Raw genomic sequence first — 20,853 nt, forward strand, 5'->3', positions numbered from 1 at the left:
GATGATTTCCGCATTCCATTGGGTCACCTCTCTTTGAAATGGGCACGAATATGGATCTCTTCCAATCAGTTGGCCAGACAGTTGTCTTCCAAATTTCTTGGCAGAGATGAGTGAGTGCCTCTTGTGTCGCCTCACTTTCCCGAAAGATTTCAATTTTTATTCCATCAATTCCTGGTGCCTTGTTCTTTGCTAATTCCTTCAATGCACTTTGGACTTCCTCCCTGAGTATCACTGGCTCTTGTTCATATGGTATCTCTTGAAATGGTTGAACATTACCATTTCCTTTTGATACAATGATTCTGTGTATTCCTTCTACAGATGGGTATCTCATTGTATTATTTTTAGTTGTATTTTTTGATCGATAGCGGTGCTGAACATCTTTTCATGTGCTTATTACCCATTTGTATATCTTATTTGAAAGACTGTTTATTCTGATCCTTTCTCTATTTTTAAACTGGGCTGTCTTTTTTAAATTATTGAGATATAAAAATTCTTTAAATATAACATATTTATATATTTTCAGATATGATTTGAATATTTCTTTTCTCCCATGCTGTAGATGGTCATTTCTCTTACTTGGTGGTATGAAACTAATGAATTAAAAAATGAATGATTAAAATTCAAGAACCCAGGTCCAGAAAAAAGTATTATACTCTTTAAGTAATTAGTACCATTTCTCTACTGGGCCAAAGTAAGGAATTACTCATGAGGAGGACAGTCTGCACATGACACTTACCTGCATTATTTGCTCATACATGTGTGCAAGTGGTAAGAATGAAATGTGTGTATCACTGGCATTCAAGGTAAGTGCTTTCTGTAAAACACAACAACTTAGCACAACACAAGCAAGCAAGCAAAGATTACAAAACTCAGTGCCTACCTCGACAACTCTCTCAAACATATGGGCCAGAGGCAAGAAAGAAATCAAAGTATCATCTGGGGAAGGATTGACTGTATTCTGAAAGTAAAGATACCAGCAAGGTAGAAAAGTAGTAAGATTTCCAGTAATTTCCCCATTTATTTCAGAGCACATAATACCTCAGCATTAAGGAGAAGCTGACTTTGCTGATGGTCTGCAATTATTTCTCAGCAAAGGATGAAATGAAAAGCAGTACTTTAATTATATTCTAATAGTCAAGTACATGAGGTCATTATAAATGACACAGTAAATCCAATCATACTTTTGTCAAAATAAGAATTTTACTTCAAGTAAGATGTTAAGGGATTATGTGTTCTAATAACTACTGCCCAGCATGCTCAATTCCACCTTAAAGTAAGACATTCCAACATAAGTAAGCACAGGCCGAAGGGTAAAGGAGATAAGAGAAACTGAATATCCAAGATTCATTATTTATAGTATAAATGCACCTAGAGTACTGCAATTTAATCAACATTTTTACCTTAATGCCCTGCTTTGTTGTTGAAAGCTGCTGAATTGGTCCCCAACCTATAGTGACCCATGCACAATGAGATAGGCTGTGTGATCTAATAAGGTTTTCAATGGCTCATTTTCAGAAATAAGATCGTCAGACCTTATAAAATGACTCCTCCTGGTTCATTTTCATCTGGAAGCTCCACTGAAACCTGTTCAGCATCATAGCAACATGCAAGCCTCTACTAGCAGACATGAAGTGCAGGAACTAAAGCTGGGCCTCCCATCTCGTCTGTTGTTGTTGTTATGAAGTGCTGTCGAGTCAGTTCCAACCCATAGCGACCCTGTACAGGGTTTCCGAGAAGCAGCTGGTGAGCCTGAACTGCCGACCTTGCAGTTCAAATGGTTTTGCAGTCTGGCGCACTAACCCACAGCGCCAAACCAGGACTCCCCCATCCTTTCTAGAAGTCAAGAATTCGACCACTGAGTCTCCAATGACCCCAATTAAGCCTAATGTTGTTAAGTGCTCTTGAGTCAGTTCTGACTCATAGTGACCCTGTGTGGGGTTTCCAAGGAGCAGCTGGTGAGTTTGAACCGCTGACCTAGTGGCTCAGAGCATTATCCTACTGCACCACACCAGGACTCCATGAAAAGTATTCCAATTTGTTCAATGCAAGTTCAGATTTGCCCTCCTATAAAAAAGGTTGATTGTGATTGGTCTGCATCCAGTCTAAGTTTGTATATCAATTGAATGAGTTTTACTTGGGGGCAGACATATTGAGTGTTTGCATGGAATGGCATGCTTGAGTTTGTAACATAAAGAATTTTGATCTAAACAAGAAGATGCCAACAGCAGCTGCTGCCACACCAACTAGGGAATGAGAAAACTGTTGAGTTGCCTAGTGGGAGATTATTCACTTCTGAGCCATGCTTTCCCCATCCTCAAAGCTGGACCACGCTTGTTGTTGTTAAGTTCCATTGAGATGGTATGGACTTGTAGTGACCCTAGAAAGGGTTTCCAAGGTCCAGCTGGTAGGTTTGAACTGCCAACCTTGTGGGATCTTATTCTACAGAGCCATACCAGGAGCACATTTAATAATAATGTAATAATAGGTGAAAACACCAGTCCTGAGCAAACACAGTAGCCCTGGACATGCTCAATGTCGATTGTGCATGCTATAATCTGAGTTTAATTTTATTCAAGTGTGACCTGTATCCCAACCAGTTGTCAGAATGCAATATTCATACGAAGAGCAGCTAAACCATTTTTCTGATTTAGCACAAAAAATAAATTCCTATTAGCATGTTTAGATTTTTTTAGTTTTACAAAGCAGATAATGCCCCTTAATACTATAATTAATTTTTTTAAAAAGTATCTTGGAATCATCTGTCTCAAAAAGCCGCCAATGCATTTTAAGTTTTCTTTGAAGGCCAACTAGGGAATTAAAATCTCACTTTAGTAAGGTACTAAATGTTGATCTCTGTTCATAAAGCATACACCAAAATGAGTATTTGGAACTAAGAAACATGTGAGTGGAGTAAAGTAAGTGGCAAGATCCCTAAAAAGTCAAGATTCTGCAGCCATCAAAGATGTCCATTCCCCAAAACCATTAAGCACAGGTTCCTGCTGTAAAAACTAGGCTACAGAATACTACTTCCAAGAGAATGCATAAGCAAACTATGTAAAATTTGAACAGAGCATGGGGGAAAGGCATTATAATGTTAAGTAAGTACCCTTTAAAAGACAAGTTTGAATGATATTTTTGGCAAGCAAGCTCTAAGATTATAAGAAATTAATTAAAGTTTCAGACTTTAATTCATCTCATAATAGATAAGGCAAACTGGCCAAAAAGCTAATAACTGAAAAAAAAAAAAAATCTCAATAACATTTAACATTTCATAGTCAATTACAGAAACCACTTCCCCAACACTGGAATAGTAGATAAAAGCATTAGAAAATCATCTCTCCTCTCTTTCTTTTCCTGGAAACATTTCTAGAGTCGTCTTCAAATAAAGTTTTATAATATAAAGCTACAGCAATTCACTTTAACCATCACAAGCTAGAATTGGAGATTCGGTTCACAATGAACATAATCAAGAGAAAGGGAGCTTTAAAGTTCAGACAAGTACATCACCCAGGGCCATAATATTATCATCCAAGATTTCTAACTAGTCACCTTTACCACTTTCATTCTTGAGGCCTAATGCCAACCAGTAAAAATAAACAAAGATGTCAATGTCCCAAAAGGTTACCTCTGTCATTTTCACAAAAGCTGAGCAATCGCTCACTATATTTCGATGAGTGATCAGTGCTCCTTTGGGGTTGCCTGTGGAACACATATGAAGCAGAACAAAGTTAGAGTAAATGAAACTTTCTAAGAATGATAACAACCGAGGAAGCTCAGAAACACTGTATGATTAGGATCTCAAATGCCTCTTAGATTAGGCACCCTTATGAAAGCCAATTGTTTAGTAACATTAAATTCTTGAGCAACCTAAAATCCTTTAAAATGAATCTTATTATATTAAATAATCATTATGAACATGGGCAAATTTTAGAGGGTGTGTGTAGCAATAAGAGGAGGAAACACAGGAATTTTGTTACTGGGAATCAGAAACAGTTTGTTCCAGGAAAATGAATGAATCTAATGTTGCAGTCAGTGAATGTTTGAGGAAATAGTTGGCACTTGCAGATCCTGAGGACGTCCTCTACAGTAACAAGAAGACTTGCTTTGGATCACTTTAGTCTCTCTTGCTTTCAGTCCACGTATGTTGTTGTTGTTGTCAGTTGTCATCAAGTCGGAACTGACTCATAGCAACCCCATGCACAGCAGAAGGAAACAATGTCCGATCCTGGGCCAACCTTACTACTGCCGCCACACTTGACGCCATCAATGATGTCACCTGGCTGATCCATCTCGTTGGGGGTCTTCCTCTTTTTCTCTGACCCTCCACCTTACCCAGCATGACATCCTTCTCCAGCGACTGTTCTCTCCGGACAGTGTGTCCAAACTATGAGAGACGAAGCCTCCAAGGAGCACTCTGGTTGCACTTCTTCCAAAACAGATCTATTGGTTCTTTTGGCATTCCATGGCACTTTCAGTATTCTCCTCCAACACCACAACTCAAAGGCACCAATTCTTCTATGATCTTCCTTATTCACTGTCCAGCTTTCTCATCCATATGAGGTTATTGAAAATACCATGGCTTGGGTCAGGCGCACCTTAGTCCTCAAGCTGACATCTCTGCTCTTCAATACTTTAAAAAGTTCCTGTGCAGCAGATTTGCCCAATGCAATACGTCATCTGATCTCTTGACTGTTGCTTCTGCGAGTGTTGATAGTTGATCCAAGAAGAATGAAGTCCTTGACAACCTCAATCTTTTCTCCATTGATAAGAATGCTGTTTATTGGTCCAGTGGTGAGGATTTTTGTTTTCTTTACATTGAGTTGTAATCCATACATAAGGCAGTCCACGTATAGTTAGCTGGTAAGTCATCCAAAAGAGGAAGTAGGGAATCCAAACTTTCAGAAATCACTTAGAAGCAATCTCATTTCAAAACTTACCTGTAGTTCCACTTGTAAAACATACTACTGCAATATCTTCAGGTGCTGGAGGCTAAAGCAGATAAGAAAATAAAACAAAAAGATGTTGCAAATCAGAAGATAAGAAAACCATAAGCTTCCATAAAGTTGTGTCAAGGCCACTGTGATTCAGCGTGACCGATGGGTTCAGAACTGCTCCAGAGAGTTTTCAAGGCTGTGACCTATTGGAAGCAGACCACCAAGTCTGTCTCAGGTTCATATCACCAACTTTTTGGCTAGTGCTTAACAGCTTGCATCAAACTACAAACCATAAAGAATCTTCAAACCGGAACTTCAAACCATAAAGAATCTTCCAGGATTTTTCAAAAGTGTATAGATACTGAAATTATATAGGGGGTTGTGACAAGGACTGACACAGGGTACTTACCTTGGGCTTCCGTCTGTTGGCCTTTCCCAGGTTCTTAATTAAAAGAAGAAGAAGAACACATAAATGGAAATGCTTTCTAAATGTAAAGAATCAGTCACAGCAAGTCACTTAAGGTTGACTTTTACTGTGAGGCTCACTACAACTGGTCTAAAGACAAGATCTTTTTTAAATTAAATAAACTAGCAATTTTAACTAACTCAAACCCAAATATTTACCCACTGTTCTAAGAAGCCACTTTCAAATGTCTTCCTTTTTATATGAAACTATATAAATGATATTCAAACTGGCCTCTGAAATAGAACTTATTCAAAAGACAGTAATAAAATTTTCAAAATGTATTTCTTGTCTCCACTCTGACTTTCTATTATAGTCTTATAACTACATCTCACTCTTATATATTACCAAAGATTTCTATCCATTGATTAAAAACAGGAATGCTGATGTCCAAATAAAACTAAAATATGAGTTAAAATAATGATAATTTTGCAAACATTGTTTTTCACAATAATCTTTATCAGTTCTAAAAGTGTTCACTCTCTGTTCAAAATTCTTACGTAGCTTCTTGAGATCTCTACTACTTCAGAAATTGATGGTAAAGAAAATAAGACAACAAATATATGCAATTTGGCATTAAACTCATTGAGGATAAACATTTATTCAAGTTTGCTGTTGTTAAATGCCATTGAGTCGGTTCCGACTCATAACAATCCTGGTGAATTTTAACCACCGACCTTGTAATTCAAATGACTTTGTGGTCCAGTGCTTATCCTACAAGAAAATATCACAGTCTAGAATATTTATGTCTTAATTTAGAAAAAAATACAGCAATTATAAAAATACTTATTCTATTTGATTCAAAATGCAAAATTTTTACCTTAAAAGAAAAAAACATTTAAAAATAAATACAAAATTTTAATGATAAGCATGCTGAAGTATTTGAGTTGAGGAAGTCAGTGTTTACTTAAAATGCACCAATAAAATAGGATGGATTGATGGATGGCTAGAGAGAACAGAGGATAATTACGTGATGGTGATGGTGGTTATGTGCCGTGGAGTCGGTCCGACTCATAGCGACCTAGAACAGGGTTTCCGAGATTGTAAATCTTTACGGGAGCAGAAAGCCACATCTTTCTCTCACGGAACAACTGGTAGTTTCAAACTGCTGACCTTGTGGTTCACAGCCCGATTTGTAACCACTACGCTACCAGAGCTCCCACATATATCAATTACAATGTTAATTACAATTTATGTAATGGGCATATGGCTTGTAAGACTGACTGTATGATTCTTTCAATGTATCTGTAAATCTCAAATTTTCCATAATGTAATGTTGAGGAAAAAAATATAAATTTGTATTTCTATTTTTGATTCTGAAAGATATAAATGTTAATATACACTTGACCACAAAACCAACCATAATGTTACTTATGAATTTACTTGTCAAAAAATTTTGTTTACATAATTAAAACAATAACCAAAAAACCCCACGAATTAAACATGAAGCAAATTTAACTTAAAAATATAAACACAGGAATCATACATAATAGGATTTTATAAACTTTTCTTCTGTAAAATTTAAAACAATACCCTTTATAAATAAAGATTGCATTAACATAAAATTATAATCTTTAATCATATACTCATGTTAATATTTTTTAATCTTAAAAACATTTATTAGATAGCAGTCAAAAATGACCAAAAATTTCCTCTGTGTGTCTTGACTGGGGATAGGGGGAGAAAGAAGAGGAGGAACAGAGAAAATTACATTACTGTCAAAAGGGTTTGCACGTTAAAAACTGAAAACAAAAAGTACTGCGCTCCTGTTTGATCTTACAGAATCATGTTCTACACATACAGAGAGCAAGCGACCAAACAGGTTTGGGGTGCAGGGTAAGAGTCTCTGGCAACAAGGATCTCCAGGGAATATACAGTTATATATATATCCATACCTGCAGACTTAAATTCTTTATAGAAGAAGGTAAACTAAAATACATTTAAAAAAAACCCTATTTATCAAACAATTTCGGAAAGAGATTGACTTGCTGTGTGAGATCACATACCATGAAATAAGCCTTTTATTCTCTGTGATGTGAGAATAAAAAACCCCTCCTTTTGCCAGCTTCCTCGGATTAAACTCCAACTTAAATCCAAGTGGGACAATCAACTTCTTACACGATTTGACATCAAACAGCCAATTTAAATATGGCCCTAACTCATGCCTCTAAATTGGTTGAGACTCATGTGACTCTTAAGAACTTTAATATAAAAACAATGACCTCAAACACCTATGCTGGAAGTCCATTAGGACTCCAACAAAAGAAACGTCAGAAAACAATAACGAGGCAAATTTTTGTGGTTGGGTCTGTGTTACACACAAATAAGGGAGTGCCGAGTCTGACTTACAGCAGCCATATAGGACAGAATAGAACTGCTCCTTAGGGTTTCTGAGACGTTTTACGGCAGCAGACAGCCTCATCTTTTTCGAGTGGAATGGCTGGTGGATTTGAACCACTGACCTAGCAGTTAGCAGCCCAATGCTTAGCCCACTGTGCTACAAGGGATCCTTACTAAAGTCTAAATTGGACATTATTTCTACCAGTCTGAATCTAAAATTCATTTAGTGGCAATACTGGTCAAAGCTCTAGAATATGTGAACCCTGAGCAATTCCCTTTATGAGAGAGCTTTCTGTAGGATGTGCTTTATTGACACACAGCAAGCATGTGGAATTGTTCTTTCAATGAAACAGAAATTTCTGCTCTGTATCCTATGTGGTTGCTAAGATGATGGGACAGAGTTGGGATTGTGTGGTCTTACTGGATACCACATTTGAGCTAAAATGCCCCCAAGGATACCCTTTGGAGATTTGGGCAGGGCAGAAGAACGCACCTGCAATGCCTTCATGCTGAGGATTTCCACCCCATACTTCTTGCCGCGTTCCACCAGCTCACTGCCGTAGGAGTCCATAAGGACTATGGTTTTAAGGACTGGTATTAACTTATTCTCTACACCATCTAATAAGAGTTTGGCCTTCTCTGTCTTGTCAACAAAAACCAGAGAAAGTTCAGCTGGAAAAGAAGAGATACAATGAGGAAGACAATTTTGTGATACTATACTTCACACACGATTATTTTAATTAGTGTATTCTTTGGATAGAATGGTAGATGTGCATTTAAATTAAAAACAAAACCAAAAACCTGTGAAATCAAATACAAGCACAAGTAAAGCCATTGAGTCTAACCTAGTCAACTAGGCTGATGTCTGACCAAAGACCACAGACACGTACGTACCTTTGTTGATTATGTACGTGATGGCTTCTGTTCCAAGGGTATCATAAAGTGGAACCACCACCATGGAATAAGCAAAGCATCCTTGTTCAATAATCACCCACTACAGTAACAGTGAAAGAAAGCAAGATGTTATAATACAATCACTCCAAGGAGAACAATACTTTAGAAAGATTCACAGTGAAAGCACTTCGTACTGCACAATAAACATTTGTGCAACTACAACTACATGAAAGGCATCATGAGGGATTCATAATGAAGAATGGATACAAATATATGGAAAGATAATTAATTATACAAACAGTGACTGATTTGGAATGAAGAGCTCCTTCAGAGCTGCGGTGGTTGCAGAAGGCTTCATGGAAGAGGTACCTGAGTTTGCTCTTTACGAGAGAAACATGGTTTGCATATCTCTTTGTGGGTTAAGCACTGGGCTGCAAACGACAAGGTCGATGGTTCAAACCCACCAGCTCTTTCATGTGACAAAGATGAGGCCGTCTATCCCCATACATAGGTTGACAGTTTCGGAAACCCCACAGGTCACTACTATGTGTTGAAACCCACTTGATGGCAGTGGATTTGGTTTGGGTTTGGACTCCCTTCCGGTAGAGGGAGGAGGGTCAGAAAGCAGTTGGATTTGGCTGACAATGAATGGATAATTCCAGCTGGGAAGTGGGGAGAGATGAGGCTGGAGAGGTGGGCTGGAAACACTGTGGTTATGGGGCCACTCAGCTCTGGACCTCAGGTAATGCAGAGCCACTGAATCTTTCAGGCAAAGGATTTGAAAAAGATAAATCCAGAAGCAGTGTGCATATGGCCTGGGTACAAGAGAAGGAGAATATATACTTCTCTAACAGGAAAAGCATTTTTGGCAAAATCTCTCCTGGAAAATGATGAGGGAAAGAAGTGATATAGTAACTGTTCGTGTACCTCAAAAGCAGATTTGGTAAGATCACTCTTCTACTTCTTATCCCTCAGTGTGCCCCATCACCTCACTCTGAAGTGTTCAAATAAAATCTTCTGCCAAATCCTGACATGCAATGTAGGTGAATGTTCAGCTGCTGTGGCTCAGAGCACAACCGCTCACGTAGCCAGAACAATTTTCCTATTCTTTTTTTCTTTTTCTTTGAAATGATTTTCAAGATTGTGGTGTAGTCCAAGCTTACTAGTGCACATGAGGCAGCTGTGGCTGGCTCTGATCTCTCTCTCTCCTGTTATAAATATTCTACCACTCTATGCCCTACTACCTACTTCATTTCCAAACACACATACTGTTAGAGGCTTCTGCCTCCTGACCCTCATTTCCTTCAAGATTTGTTATTTGAGAACTATCAAAGCCACGTGCAGTGGGACCCTAATGGTTTATACCTCAGGTCTGTTTTGAGCAAAGATGCCAATGAGCTGATCTGAGGAGGTCCTGAAGCCCTTCTGGATCAGTGCCGAACCCACACATTCTGACAATTCTGCAACCTAAAATGGGGAGGAAGAAAATCAGTAGCAATATTAGGCATCGTCTTGAGTAACAAAGCTTCCTGATGAGTGATGGACGAACCTAGTATCTCAGAGAGCAAGTGGTACCACAAAGATGGGGGAGGGAACCAGCGGGTATTCCATCATTCATAAAGATTTGTAATCAAAAGGCTTTGTTCACCGGAATTCGTTGTGAAGACCTGACTGTAGGGATCCTTCTGCACATTAATCTCATTCCAACAGCTGTAGGCCGCCAATTTTTATGTCAGGAATTCTTACATACTTCTTCTTAACATTTAAAAAATATTTTTAAATTATAAAACAAAAACAGTGACATAGAACATTTTAATTTTAGTAGTATTTTTGGTATTTATAAAGAGCAGCAAAGCATGCCATTTGTTAAAGAAAGAAGCAGCAGTTCTTGTGACAGATCTTTAAAACAATAAAAACAAGCTGTTATTATTAGGTTCCACAATTCCATTCTTGAGAATGTCGTCTTAGAAAAGAACTCAGTCTTAGAAGAGAGGCTTTTGAGAGACCCAAGTGCAAAACCTGTTGTTGTTAAGTATTGTTAAGTCAGTTCCAACTCATAGTGACCCTGTATTTCCAAGGAGCAGCTGATAAGTTTGAACCGCCAATCTTGCGTTTCAAACCAACCTTGTGGTCCAGTGCTTACCCTACAGCGCTACGTCAGGACAAAAGTATTATTTCAAAATTATCTACAATTGCAAAACTCTAAGGAAACAAGAGACCAATGGCTGGGTAGTTTGGAAATGATGATAAATTTCAGAGAAAATGCTACATACTTATATCCAATAAATATTACAATTATGGAGACCAGTTATAATTTATCAAGACTATAACTATGTTAAGGAGCTCTGGTAGCATAGTGGTTATGAATCAGGCTGCTAATCTCTTGGTAAGCAGTTAAAAAATACCAGCTATTCTGCGGGAGAAAGATGAGGCTTTCTCCCATAAAGATTTACAGCCTCGGAAACTCTGTACAGGGTCACTATGAGTCAGAACCGACTCCACGGTACATAACAACAACAACATAACAATGTTAAGTAATAAGCAAATACAGAAAGGTAAGTTATCACTATTATAACTAAATAAAAATAGGTAGATTTCACAACAATTAGACAGGACAATATCCCCACCCTTATCCTTCCCACACACCCATCCCAAATAAAGTACGGTTTAAAAAAATCTGCTAGTGTTCTTATTCACAGTTGGCGAATTCTCAAGGGCATCAGTATACCTACACCCACATCCCTAGGGAACACAGCCACACCCGGCCTTGACCTAGAACTTTGTTGGTCTGGCATACCGTGCCATCCTGAGCCGCACCTATGGTAATCAGAACTGGTGAGGTGACAGCAAGAATCGCATCAACATGCCTAGTACCTTTATCCTCCATGGGCTCATTCACAACTCTTGCCTACATTTAAGGACTCATAACCTGTAAACTGCCTGCCATTGTTTGCAAAGCTTTTTAGGATATTTTGCACACATTAATGCATCTAGAAAAAGGGCCTACAGCTTCCTGTTATGGAGCCACAGTGTCAACACTAGACTGCTAACTGCCAGGTGGTGGTCCAAACCCACCAGCTGCTCCTCAGAAACCCTATACAGGGTCTCTATGAGTCTGAATCGACTCGATGGCACTAACAACAACAATGTCTAAAATATAGGTTACCATCTTCTGAAACCCTAGTGATTTTTAATCTACTTTAAAAATCCAATCTGAAATGCCTGTGTCTTTTCTAACCAACAAGTACAACAGAAGTAATCCAGAAAGCAGTAGTCTGTGCAGATTTAGGACCATCATGCGATGGGATGTAACTAACATGTATGAACTATTTTCACACTATTTGTGAAAATTAGGGATCTTTGCAACTACGCTTTGAATTGTGTTGTTCTTAAGTGCCACTGGATTGGTTCTGACTCATAGTGACCCTGTACAAGGTTTCTGAGGCTGTAAATCTTTATGGGAGCAGAAAGCCTCATCTTTCTCCCACGAAACAGCTGGTAGTTTCGAACTGCGGACCTTGCGATCTGCAGCCCGATTTGTAACCACTACGCTACCAGAGCAGCAAAATAAAGACAAGGAAATCCCTCTGGTCACATGAGATCCAGTTCATTACTCCTTCATCCAGGCAACGTTATGTTGCAAAGGCTATTGGTTCAAGTCCACCCACAGGTGCTCTGGAAGAAAGACCTGGTGATCTACATCTGAGAAATCAGCCACAGAAAACCCTATGATGCACAAGCAGTTTTATTCTAATGCACAAGGGTCAACATGAGTCAGAGTGAATTCCAAGACAGATGGTTCGTTTTATTTCCCAAATGAGGTAAGGAAAGAAAGCTTGTGTTTCTATCTCAGAAAGACTAAGAAACACTATTCTAAATGGACCAGCCCCCAGTACCCAAATACATCAAGTACTAAAACCACATTTCACACAAAACCTAGTGGGAGGAAGTTAATTTGTATTCATGAATGCCCCAGGATTACCTGCTCCTAAAGCTGAGAAAAGCAGGAGCCTAGGGACAGAGAGCTGTTTCCTGGACAGCTGGCTGGGAACAAAAGGCAGCCTTGCTGACACTTGCAGCTGTTCCTGCGTGTCCTCACGGCACTGTGTGGACTGAGGAAAGCAGCGGCATCTAGACTGGTTGTAATAATGATAAAAATAAAATGCAGCATCTTTCTGTTCAGCTACCTATGATTCATAAACTACTATTTAAACAAGTCGTGGCCACAAATCAGTTAGGACTGCAGAGTGATGACAGTAAAAATATTCAGATCCCCATTTCCTCTGCACTCATACAATAACACAGGTGTCTTCTCTGAACATCTGTGCTGTTCCCTGAGGCTGCTCTGGGGTTAAATATCACCCTAGCTTCAAGGTGGTCATGGACTAACATTGAGCATCAGCATGGCATAATGGAAAAGCCCACAACACGGCCAGAGATCTCACTTTTGGTCTTGGTTCTGCCACTGACCAGCTGTGACTCTGGGTGAGTCATATCCCTTCATGGGGCATGTTTTCCTGATCTATAAAATGACACGGTTACTCTAGACTGAGCCTTTTAGGCTTCCCAGCACCTTTCCTGGCAGAAAGAAGTAATCCTACTCCCAGCAGGTCTGGGAGAGGAGTCACCTGCATCAAGTACACTGCTTAAATTTTATCTTAATTTTATACTCTAATTCCACAATGCATCCACATTAGTTCTGAAATAAAGCGTTTCAGAACCACCAGTTAAATTACTTAGCTTGTTGTTGCTAAGTGCCTTTGAGTAAGTTCTGGCTCATAGAGATTATATATATATATATTTCCCAATAAGTGGCTGGGGGGTTTGAACAGCCAACCTTGCGGTTAGCAGTCCAGTACTTACCCTATAGTGTCACACAAAGACTCCCAGTCTTTCCTAAATCTTAGCGTAAAACTTTTTTCTATTGGGACACTCCACATTTACCCCAAAACTCTGAGCTAGTCCAGTATATACACTTTCGAGACACCATCTGACGCTTTGTAGACACCAAGAACTAAGGTGTTTAAGCCCCACAGCCTATAATGAGTAAACTACAAACACCAGAAAACTCACCTCTTTGTATGAAAGCCATTCATAAGGTTGGTCTGGTTTCCGAGAGCCCAAACAAGGTCCATTATCTGAAAAAAGAAAAAGTAATGAAAAGACAGGAGACTCTGACAGATAAAAACATTCCTAGATTTTTATTTTCATCTCGTCTCATTCTCCAAAGTGTCAGGTCATTAAATGATAAGTTCAGACTGGAATTGTTTACCCCTGATATTTTGTTTTCTTGTTTGTGTTTTGTTTCTTAAACAGGGCGAGAGTAGGAAGAAAGAGAAAACCAAACAGACAAAAAGTCAAACACAATGAGCCAAACGCAAGATCAGCAGTTCAAGCCACCAGTGGCTCCTTGGAAACCCTATACAGGGTCGCTAAGAATCAGAACTCACTCCACACACCTAACAACAACAAAACAACAGTGAAAGCAAAGGTTAAGAAATGTCATGTTCCCTGGAGGTGTCTTGATTCAAATTTAGGTACTGCATTAGCAGAAAGGAAGAAAAGCCAAGTAACTATTCAAACGGAGGACTAGTACCTGGAATCCCTGGGTGGCACAATCATATTTATCCGACAACTAAACACTCAACTACAAAACAAAAGGCTGGCGGGTTTGAATGCACACAGAGGCATCTGGGAAGCTAGGTCTGGCGATCTCTATCTGAAAGGTTGCAGCCCTGAGAAAACCCTGTGGAGCAGTTCTCTGCACACATGGCGGTGCCATCAGTTGGAATTATCTCAACAGCAGCTGATTTTGGGTTTTAAGGACTAGCATGGTAACAACGAAAATCCCCCAAATAACTTTTATTTGAAATTATACAAGTGTCTACCTACAGATTAATACCAAAATAACGTGACAGAATTTTGCAAGACCAAAGACTTCTTCAATGCAAATACCCTTTTAAATAACATAAAAGACAACTATACACATGGACCTCACCACACTGCATACACAGATTTCAAATTGACTATATCTGTGGTAAGAAATGATGGAGAAGCTCTGTATCATCAGCCAAAACAAGGCCAGGACAAGACTGTGGAACAGACCATCAATTGCTCATGTGCAAGTTCAAGCTGAAGCTGAAGAAAGTTAAAACAGGTCCACGAGAGCCAAAATATGATACTGAACATATCCCACCTGAATTTAAAGATCATCTCAAGAAAAGATATGATGCACTAGACACTAAAGACTGAAGACCAGAAGAACTGTGAGATGACATCAAGAACATCATACAGGAAGAAAATGAAAGGTCATTAAGAAGACAAGAGAGAAGGAAAAGACAAAAATGGATGTCAGAAGAAACCCTGAAACTTGTTCTGTAATGTAGAGATGCTAAAGCAAATGGAAGGAGTGAGGATATACAAGAGCTGAACAGAAAATTTCAAAAAGCAACTCGAGAAGACAAAGTAAAATATTATAATGAAATGTGCAAAGACCTGGAGTTAAAAAACTAAAAGGTAAGAACATGCTCAGCATTTCTCAAATGGAAAGAACTGAAGAAAAAAATGCAATCTCTAATTGCAATATTGATGGATTTTATGGGCAAAATATTGAATGATGCATAAAGTATCAAAAGAAGATGGAAGGAATACACAGAGTCACTGTACCAAAAAGATAGGGTCAATGTTCAACCATTTCAAGAGGTAGCATATGATCAAGAGCCAATGATACTGAAGGAAAAAGTTCAAGGTAGAAGGAAGAACTGAAGGCACTGGCAAAGAACAAGGCACCAGGACTTGATGGAATACAAATTAAAATCTTTCAACAAACTGATACACTACTGGAGGCACTCATCTATGCCAAGAAATTTGGAAGACAGCTAGCTGGCCAATTGATTAGAAGAGATCCATATTTGTGCTCTTCCCAAGATAGGTGACCCAATGGACTGTGGAAATCATCGAACAATATCATTAATAGCACATGCAAGTAAAATTTTGCTCAAGATTATTCAAAAATGGCTGCAACAGTACACTGACATCTCTGTACTGTTGCAGTGCTGATGTCAGATGAATCTTGGCTGAAAGCAGAGGATATCAGAAAGATGTTTACTTGTGCTTTACTGACTATGCAAAGGCTTTTGATTGTGTGGATCATGACAAGATATGGGTAACATTGTGAAGAATGGGTATTCCTGAGTACTTGTACTCATGAGGAACCTGTACGTAGACCGAGAGGCAGTTGTATGAACAGAACAAGTGACACTGAATGGTTTAAAATCAGGAAAGGTAAGTGCCAGGGTTGTATTCGTCCACAATATTTACTCAATTTTATGAGCAAATACAATGGTTAGGGTTTTGTTTCCACTTGAGCAGGCCAGGATTTCCAAGGGTTTAGCAGTTGGGAAAGTGTAACAGTGAATAAGTAAAATTGTAAAGAATTGATACATTTGAGTTATGGTGTTGTAGAAGAATACTGAAAGTACCATGGACTGCCAGAAGAACAAACAAATCTGTGTTGGAAGTACCACCACAATGCTCCTTGGACGTCAGCATGGCCAGACTTCATCTCTCATACTTCAGAGGTTTAGCAGTTGAGAAAGCTGGATAGTGAATAAGGAAGACTGTAGAAGACTTGATACATTTGATTATGGTGTTGCAGAAGAATACTCAAAGTACCACGGACTTCCAAAAGCATAAACAAATCTGTGTTTAAGAAGTACAGGCAAAGCTACGATGGCCAGACTTAGTCTCTCATATTTCGGACAGGGAACTGTCCCTGGAGAAGGACATCATGTGTGGTAAAGTAGAGGATCAGAGAAAAAGAAGAAGACCCTCAAAGAGATAGAGTGGCACAATGGCAGCAGCGATGGGCTCAAGTGTAGCAATGATTGTGAGGCTGGTGCAGGACTGGGCAGTGTTTTGTTCTGTTGTGCATAGGGGCACTATGAGTCAGTTCTGACTTGATGGCACCTAACAACAACAACAACAACAACAACAAACAGCTGGGATGTGCTTATTCCCATGGTGATGAAAACTAATACAGACTTAGTTAGCTTTCTGATGAACAGTTATAAGCAGCCAATCAATTGAAGGGATACTTCCTTGGGGGTGTGGCCTATGCCCAATATAATGGACATGCTGGAAAGGCTTTCTCTTTCCTCTGGGGACCTCAGATTGTAAGCCATTTCCTTGGTAAAAAACTTCTCTATAAATACATATAAGGAGCTCTGGTAGCATAGTGGTTACCAGTGGGGCTGCTAATCTCAAGGTTATTAAGTGCCATCAAGTCAGTTCCAATCCACAGCAATGCTGCTTTAGGTTTCTGAGGAGTGGCTGTGCGTTTGAACCAGAGTTGACTACATTCATAAATATTCTCTAATTAGGAACATGGGCTCTAGCATCAGCTCTGTGTCACCCTGTTTTAAAAGTGGCCTACAAAGCAGCACCTTCCACAGGGAAATCTGACGTAGGAGGAGTTTGGTCATCTCCCACCTGACCAGGGAAATGACATTTATGTTTGGAATAGCACACCACACCTGGTGCCATCATGAAGGTCTGAGTGTCAGTTAGATGATCTGATTAGGGTTTGGGAGCTTCCCACCTGGGGTCCTAGCTGAGACGTGTGAAGCACTTGTAGATCTGAGAACCAGTCATCAGGGTGGGGAGAACCCAGGCCTGTCAGACCCACTCCTTCAGGAGGCTTTCTCTGCTGTCTCTAAAGCAGTGCTGACAGAAGCAGACAGGAGTGTCAGGCAGGCTTTATTTGCAGACCCTCACCCATTTTCAGGGACTGCAACACACACAGGACTACACATGACAAATTCCATCAGTTATTGCTTTCAGAGGCCAAAAAAAAAGAGGGGGGCTGTATGAAGTAGAATGGCTTTATTCCTCAAGCACAGGGATTGGCAAACTGAAGTCAGGGGCTAAGCCAGGCTGCCACCTGTTCCTGTCAGTACAGTTTTACTGGAACACAGCCACACTCACTCATTTCCATACTGCACAAGGGGGCTGCAGAGGAGAGATCACATAGCCCACAAACCCTAACATATTTAATCTCAGCCTCTTCACAGAAAACGTTTGCTGACTCCTGCTCTAAACAGTGGTAATCAATCCTCAGATTTACTTAGGACATTAAAATTACTATACCTTGGCCCTACTAGCAGACATTCTGCTATCAATGGACAGGGATAGGGTCTAAGAATCAATGTTTTGAAAAGACCCCCGGTAAATATTAATGGGAGTCCTGGTGTGGCACTGTGGCTTAATGTACTGCACTGCAAAGTCAGTTTGATCTGCAAGGTTGGTGGTTCAGCCTTACTAGCCACTCCTTGGAAACCCTATACAAGGTTGCTGTGGGTTGGAACCAACTTGACGGCACTTAATAACAACAACAAAAACATTAATGAGTAGCTAAGGTTGAGAACCACTGATAAAGAAAGAGCTGAGTCTTCACAAAGGACTTCCTAGGTACGGTTTAAAAATACTAGATTTACCAACTCTCCCATCATTCAACATACTTCTGACTATGTTACTCAAATGCTGGCTTTTGCTCTCCTTTAAATCCTTATGCCAGCAATAGAAAATGAAATCTTGGAATAAAAAAAAGAAAGGGGGTAAAAAAAAGTGAATTATAAAGCAGCCTCTTCTAATCAGTACAGATTAGGAAGATAGAATTTACTTTTCTTCAACTTCTCTACAACATTCACATATCAAGTGTTATTTTCCATGGAGAGAAAATGAGCAAGAAGAAGTTATGAGGCTTGTCTTAAGATCGTGGGACACTCAGAAATATAATGGAAGTCACTCGACGGCACCCAACAATAGCATGCTTTGTGGCAGTGGTGGAGAAAACACACACACAAACACACATCATCCTATAGCCTTAGTTTAGGCTACTCTACCTCATGGATTGTGTAGTCCTGGTGTGGTGCTGCAGGATAATGTGCTGGACTACAAGGTCAGTTTGAACCCTACAAAGGATCACTATGAGTCGAAACTGTCTTGATAGCACTTAACAAGAACAATACCTTATGGAGTGGATATTTACTAACACAAATTAACCCTGATACTAACTATGAAGGCATTTACTAATTAAATAACACAAATAAGTCTTTAGCTTAATTAATCTGCTACAATCTGTACACATTCAATTATCAGAAATATCAGGGCAAATGCACTGAACTGAGCAGTTCAATTTTATTAGCATTTAGTAAAAACAACAGCAAAAGGCAACACATGCAACGTCTTGTGTGGCTAGAGAGAGCAATATAGCACACAGTCCTTGATTCTAAAGTGATTACAATAAAATCAGTGACCAAAAGAAAAGTTAACCTCTAAAAAATTTTAATAACAAAGTATGGATCCCAAACACCATTCTAGAGAGAGACCTGGAGACCTGGTATAAGTAAAAACAAAGAGATAAAACAAAAAAGGGTGGAAAGGAAGAAGCGGGAGGTATTTTTGCTTTTGTTGAGGACACGAAAGCAAGTGGGACAGCTAGTGGGTGCCAAGAGAAGAGATAACAGCACAGGCTGGTGGGGAAGAAAAGCAGGTTGTTGCTGTTGTTGTTAAGTACCACTGAGTTGGTTCCGACTCACAGCGACCTTGTATAGGGTTTCCAAAGAGTGGGTGGTGGGTTTGAACTGCTGACCTTGTGGTTAACAGTCCAGTGCTTATCCTAAAGCACCATACCAGGACTCCTAGAACAGCAGGAAAACATCTTTAAACAAGCAGGCACTATTATAGGGCTAGGTATAAGAAGCTGGAAGGTATAAAATGCCTCACCTTAAAGTGGAAAGGCTTTAAAGAAAAGGTAGATTGTGATAAATGTAAAAGATGACTAAGAATACATGAACTACCCTGGCTGAAGGGAGGAAGAGGCTTTATTTTATGTTCAGGGGCAAAAGTGCACAAATGCTTGGGGTTATAAGAAAGCAGGGTCCTCATGGTTTGCAAGTTCAGCTACTCCAGAGAGGGAAGGGAGACAGGGTGATTGACAACACAGGGTGCCAGGTAACTAGGGTCTCTTGTGTCATGGTTAGTAATTAAGGGTAATGCCATGAGCCAACATTTCTAAAAGTGTCTGATGGAATGTTGCTTCCTTGGGATGTCAGTATTTATTTCTCAAAACATGACTTTCATGGTTAAATGAATTTGAAAAATGCTGGATTGGGCCCAATTACACAGGGTGTCTAAAGCGCAGGAAATGTCCGAGACTATAATGAGCTAATGCACACTCTACTCTCCATCACATATAGGATATGCTGAAAACCTACTCCACCACAGAGCCCACTCTCCATAGGGAACACCTAGCGGGTCTACTGTGCTTTGAGACTTGTTTTGGAAAGATTAAGGAAGGAGACAGGAGGAGACTTAAACTTACTAAGAAGGACCCCTGGTATGGCTCTGTAGGATCAGCATTGGACTGCAAACCACAAGTTCAGCAGTTCAAACCCACCATCTGCTCCTTGGAAACCCTATACAGGGTTGCTATGAGTCAGAACTGACTGGAGGGCACTTAACAACTACACGTAGGCAACAGACCTGAGTAAACCCACCTTTCTTAATGAGAACTGTTTCCTATTTTATTCTTAATGAAAAAACATGAATCAGTTACACAAATTCAAGAAAATGCTTACTTGACACTTGTAAACCCCTCTGGAAGCCGTCATATAATGTTCTGACATCATCATAGAAATATACCAAAAGTTCATCACTATCAAGTAGTGTGGATCTTCGAGCACCATCACTACCCTATTGAAAAGGAAAAACAAAGGAACATGTTAGATGGAAGCACTGAAAAAACCCAGCCCCACCCCCCAGTGGTGTCTGCACAGGCCCCTCTCCGCAGGGCAGCTGCTCATTGAGTGAATGCCAGAAGCCCAGGGTGTGCTGATATGCTAACATAATTCAGTCACTCACTTGGAAAGAAACAGGAATAAGACAAATGGCAGTCCAAAGGACTCATAAGGAAAGGCAACAATCTAGGTGTGAGGGAGAGGTCCATAGACCTACAAAGTCCAGCCCTACCAAACAAGAGGAAAACAAGCAGGAGAGGAACCAGAAACCTCCAGCCCCATACACACTGTTCATTCTCAAACCATGGCCACCAATAGCACAGAGGACTGATTTCGCTTAGTTCTTGTGAACATGACACTTTTTTCAGGTTTCTTTCCATGTTAGGTGGCATCGAATCAGCCCTGAACTCATGGCAACCCCACA

At 39.7% G+C, this 20,853-nt stretch overlaps 1 protein-coding gene across 3 annotated transcripts in view; it reads right to left on the bottom strand.

Moving 5' to 3' along the window:
• ACSL1 (acyl-CoA synthetase long-chain family member 1) overlaps positions 1–20,853 on the bottom strand; it is an 89,401-nt gene that overhangs the window by 22,368 nt on the left and 46,180 nt on the right. Inside the window, exons 3-11 of one of the 3 annotated variants that reach the window (XM_006834431.1) lie at positions 20,271–20,385; positions 13,705–13,769; positions 9,997–10,098; positions 8,632–8,731; positions 8,231–8,409; positions 5,344–5,376; positions 4,938–4,989; positions 3,626–3,699; positions 881–958 (exon numbers count right to left, since the gene is read on the bottom strand). In XM_006834431.1, the coding sequence (XP_006834494.1) occupies positions 881–958; positions 3,626–3,699; positions 4,938–4,989; positions 5,344–5,376; positions 8,231–8,409; positions 8,632–8,731; positions 9,997–10,098; positions 13,705–13,769; positions 20,271–20,385 (798 nt within the window). Of the gene's footprint in view, positions 1–736; positions 815–880; positions 959–3,625; positions 3,700–4,937; positions 4,990–5,343; positions 5,377–8,230; positions 8,410–8,631; positions 8,732–9,996; positions 10,099–13,704; positions 13,770–20,270; positions 20,386–20,853 lie in introns of all 3 variants that reach the window. The other 2 variants (XM_006834432.1, XM_006834433.1) reach the window with 2 other exon arrangements.

Source organism: Chrysochloris asiatica, unplaced genomic scaffold (assembly GCF_000296735.1).
Source record: "Chrysochloris asiatica unplaced genomic scaffold, ChrAsi1.0 scaffold00011, whole genome shotgun sequence".
NCBI classification, from domain to species: domain Eukaryota; kingdom Metazoa; phylum Chordata; class Mammalia; order Afrosoricida; family Chrysochloridae; genus Chrysochloris; species Chrysochloris asiatica.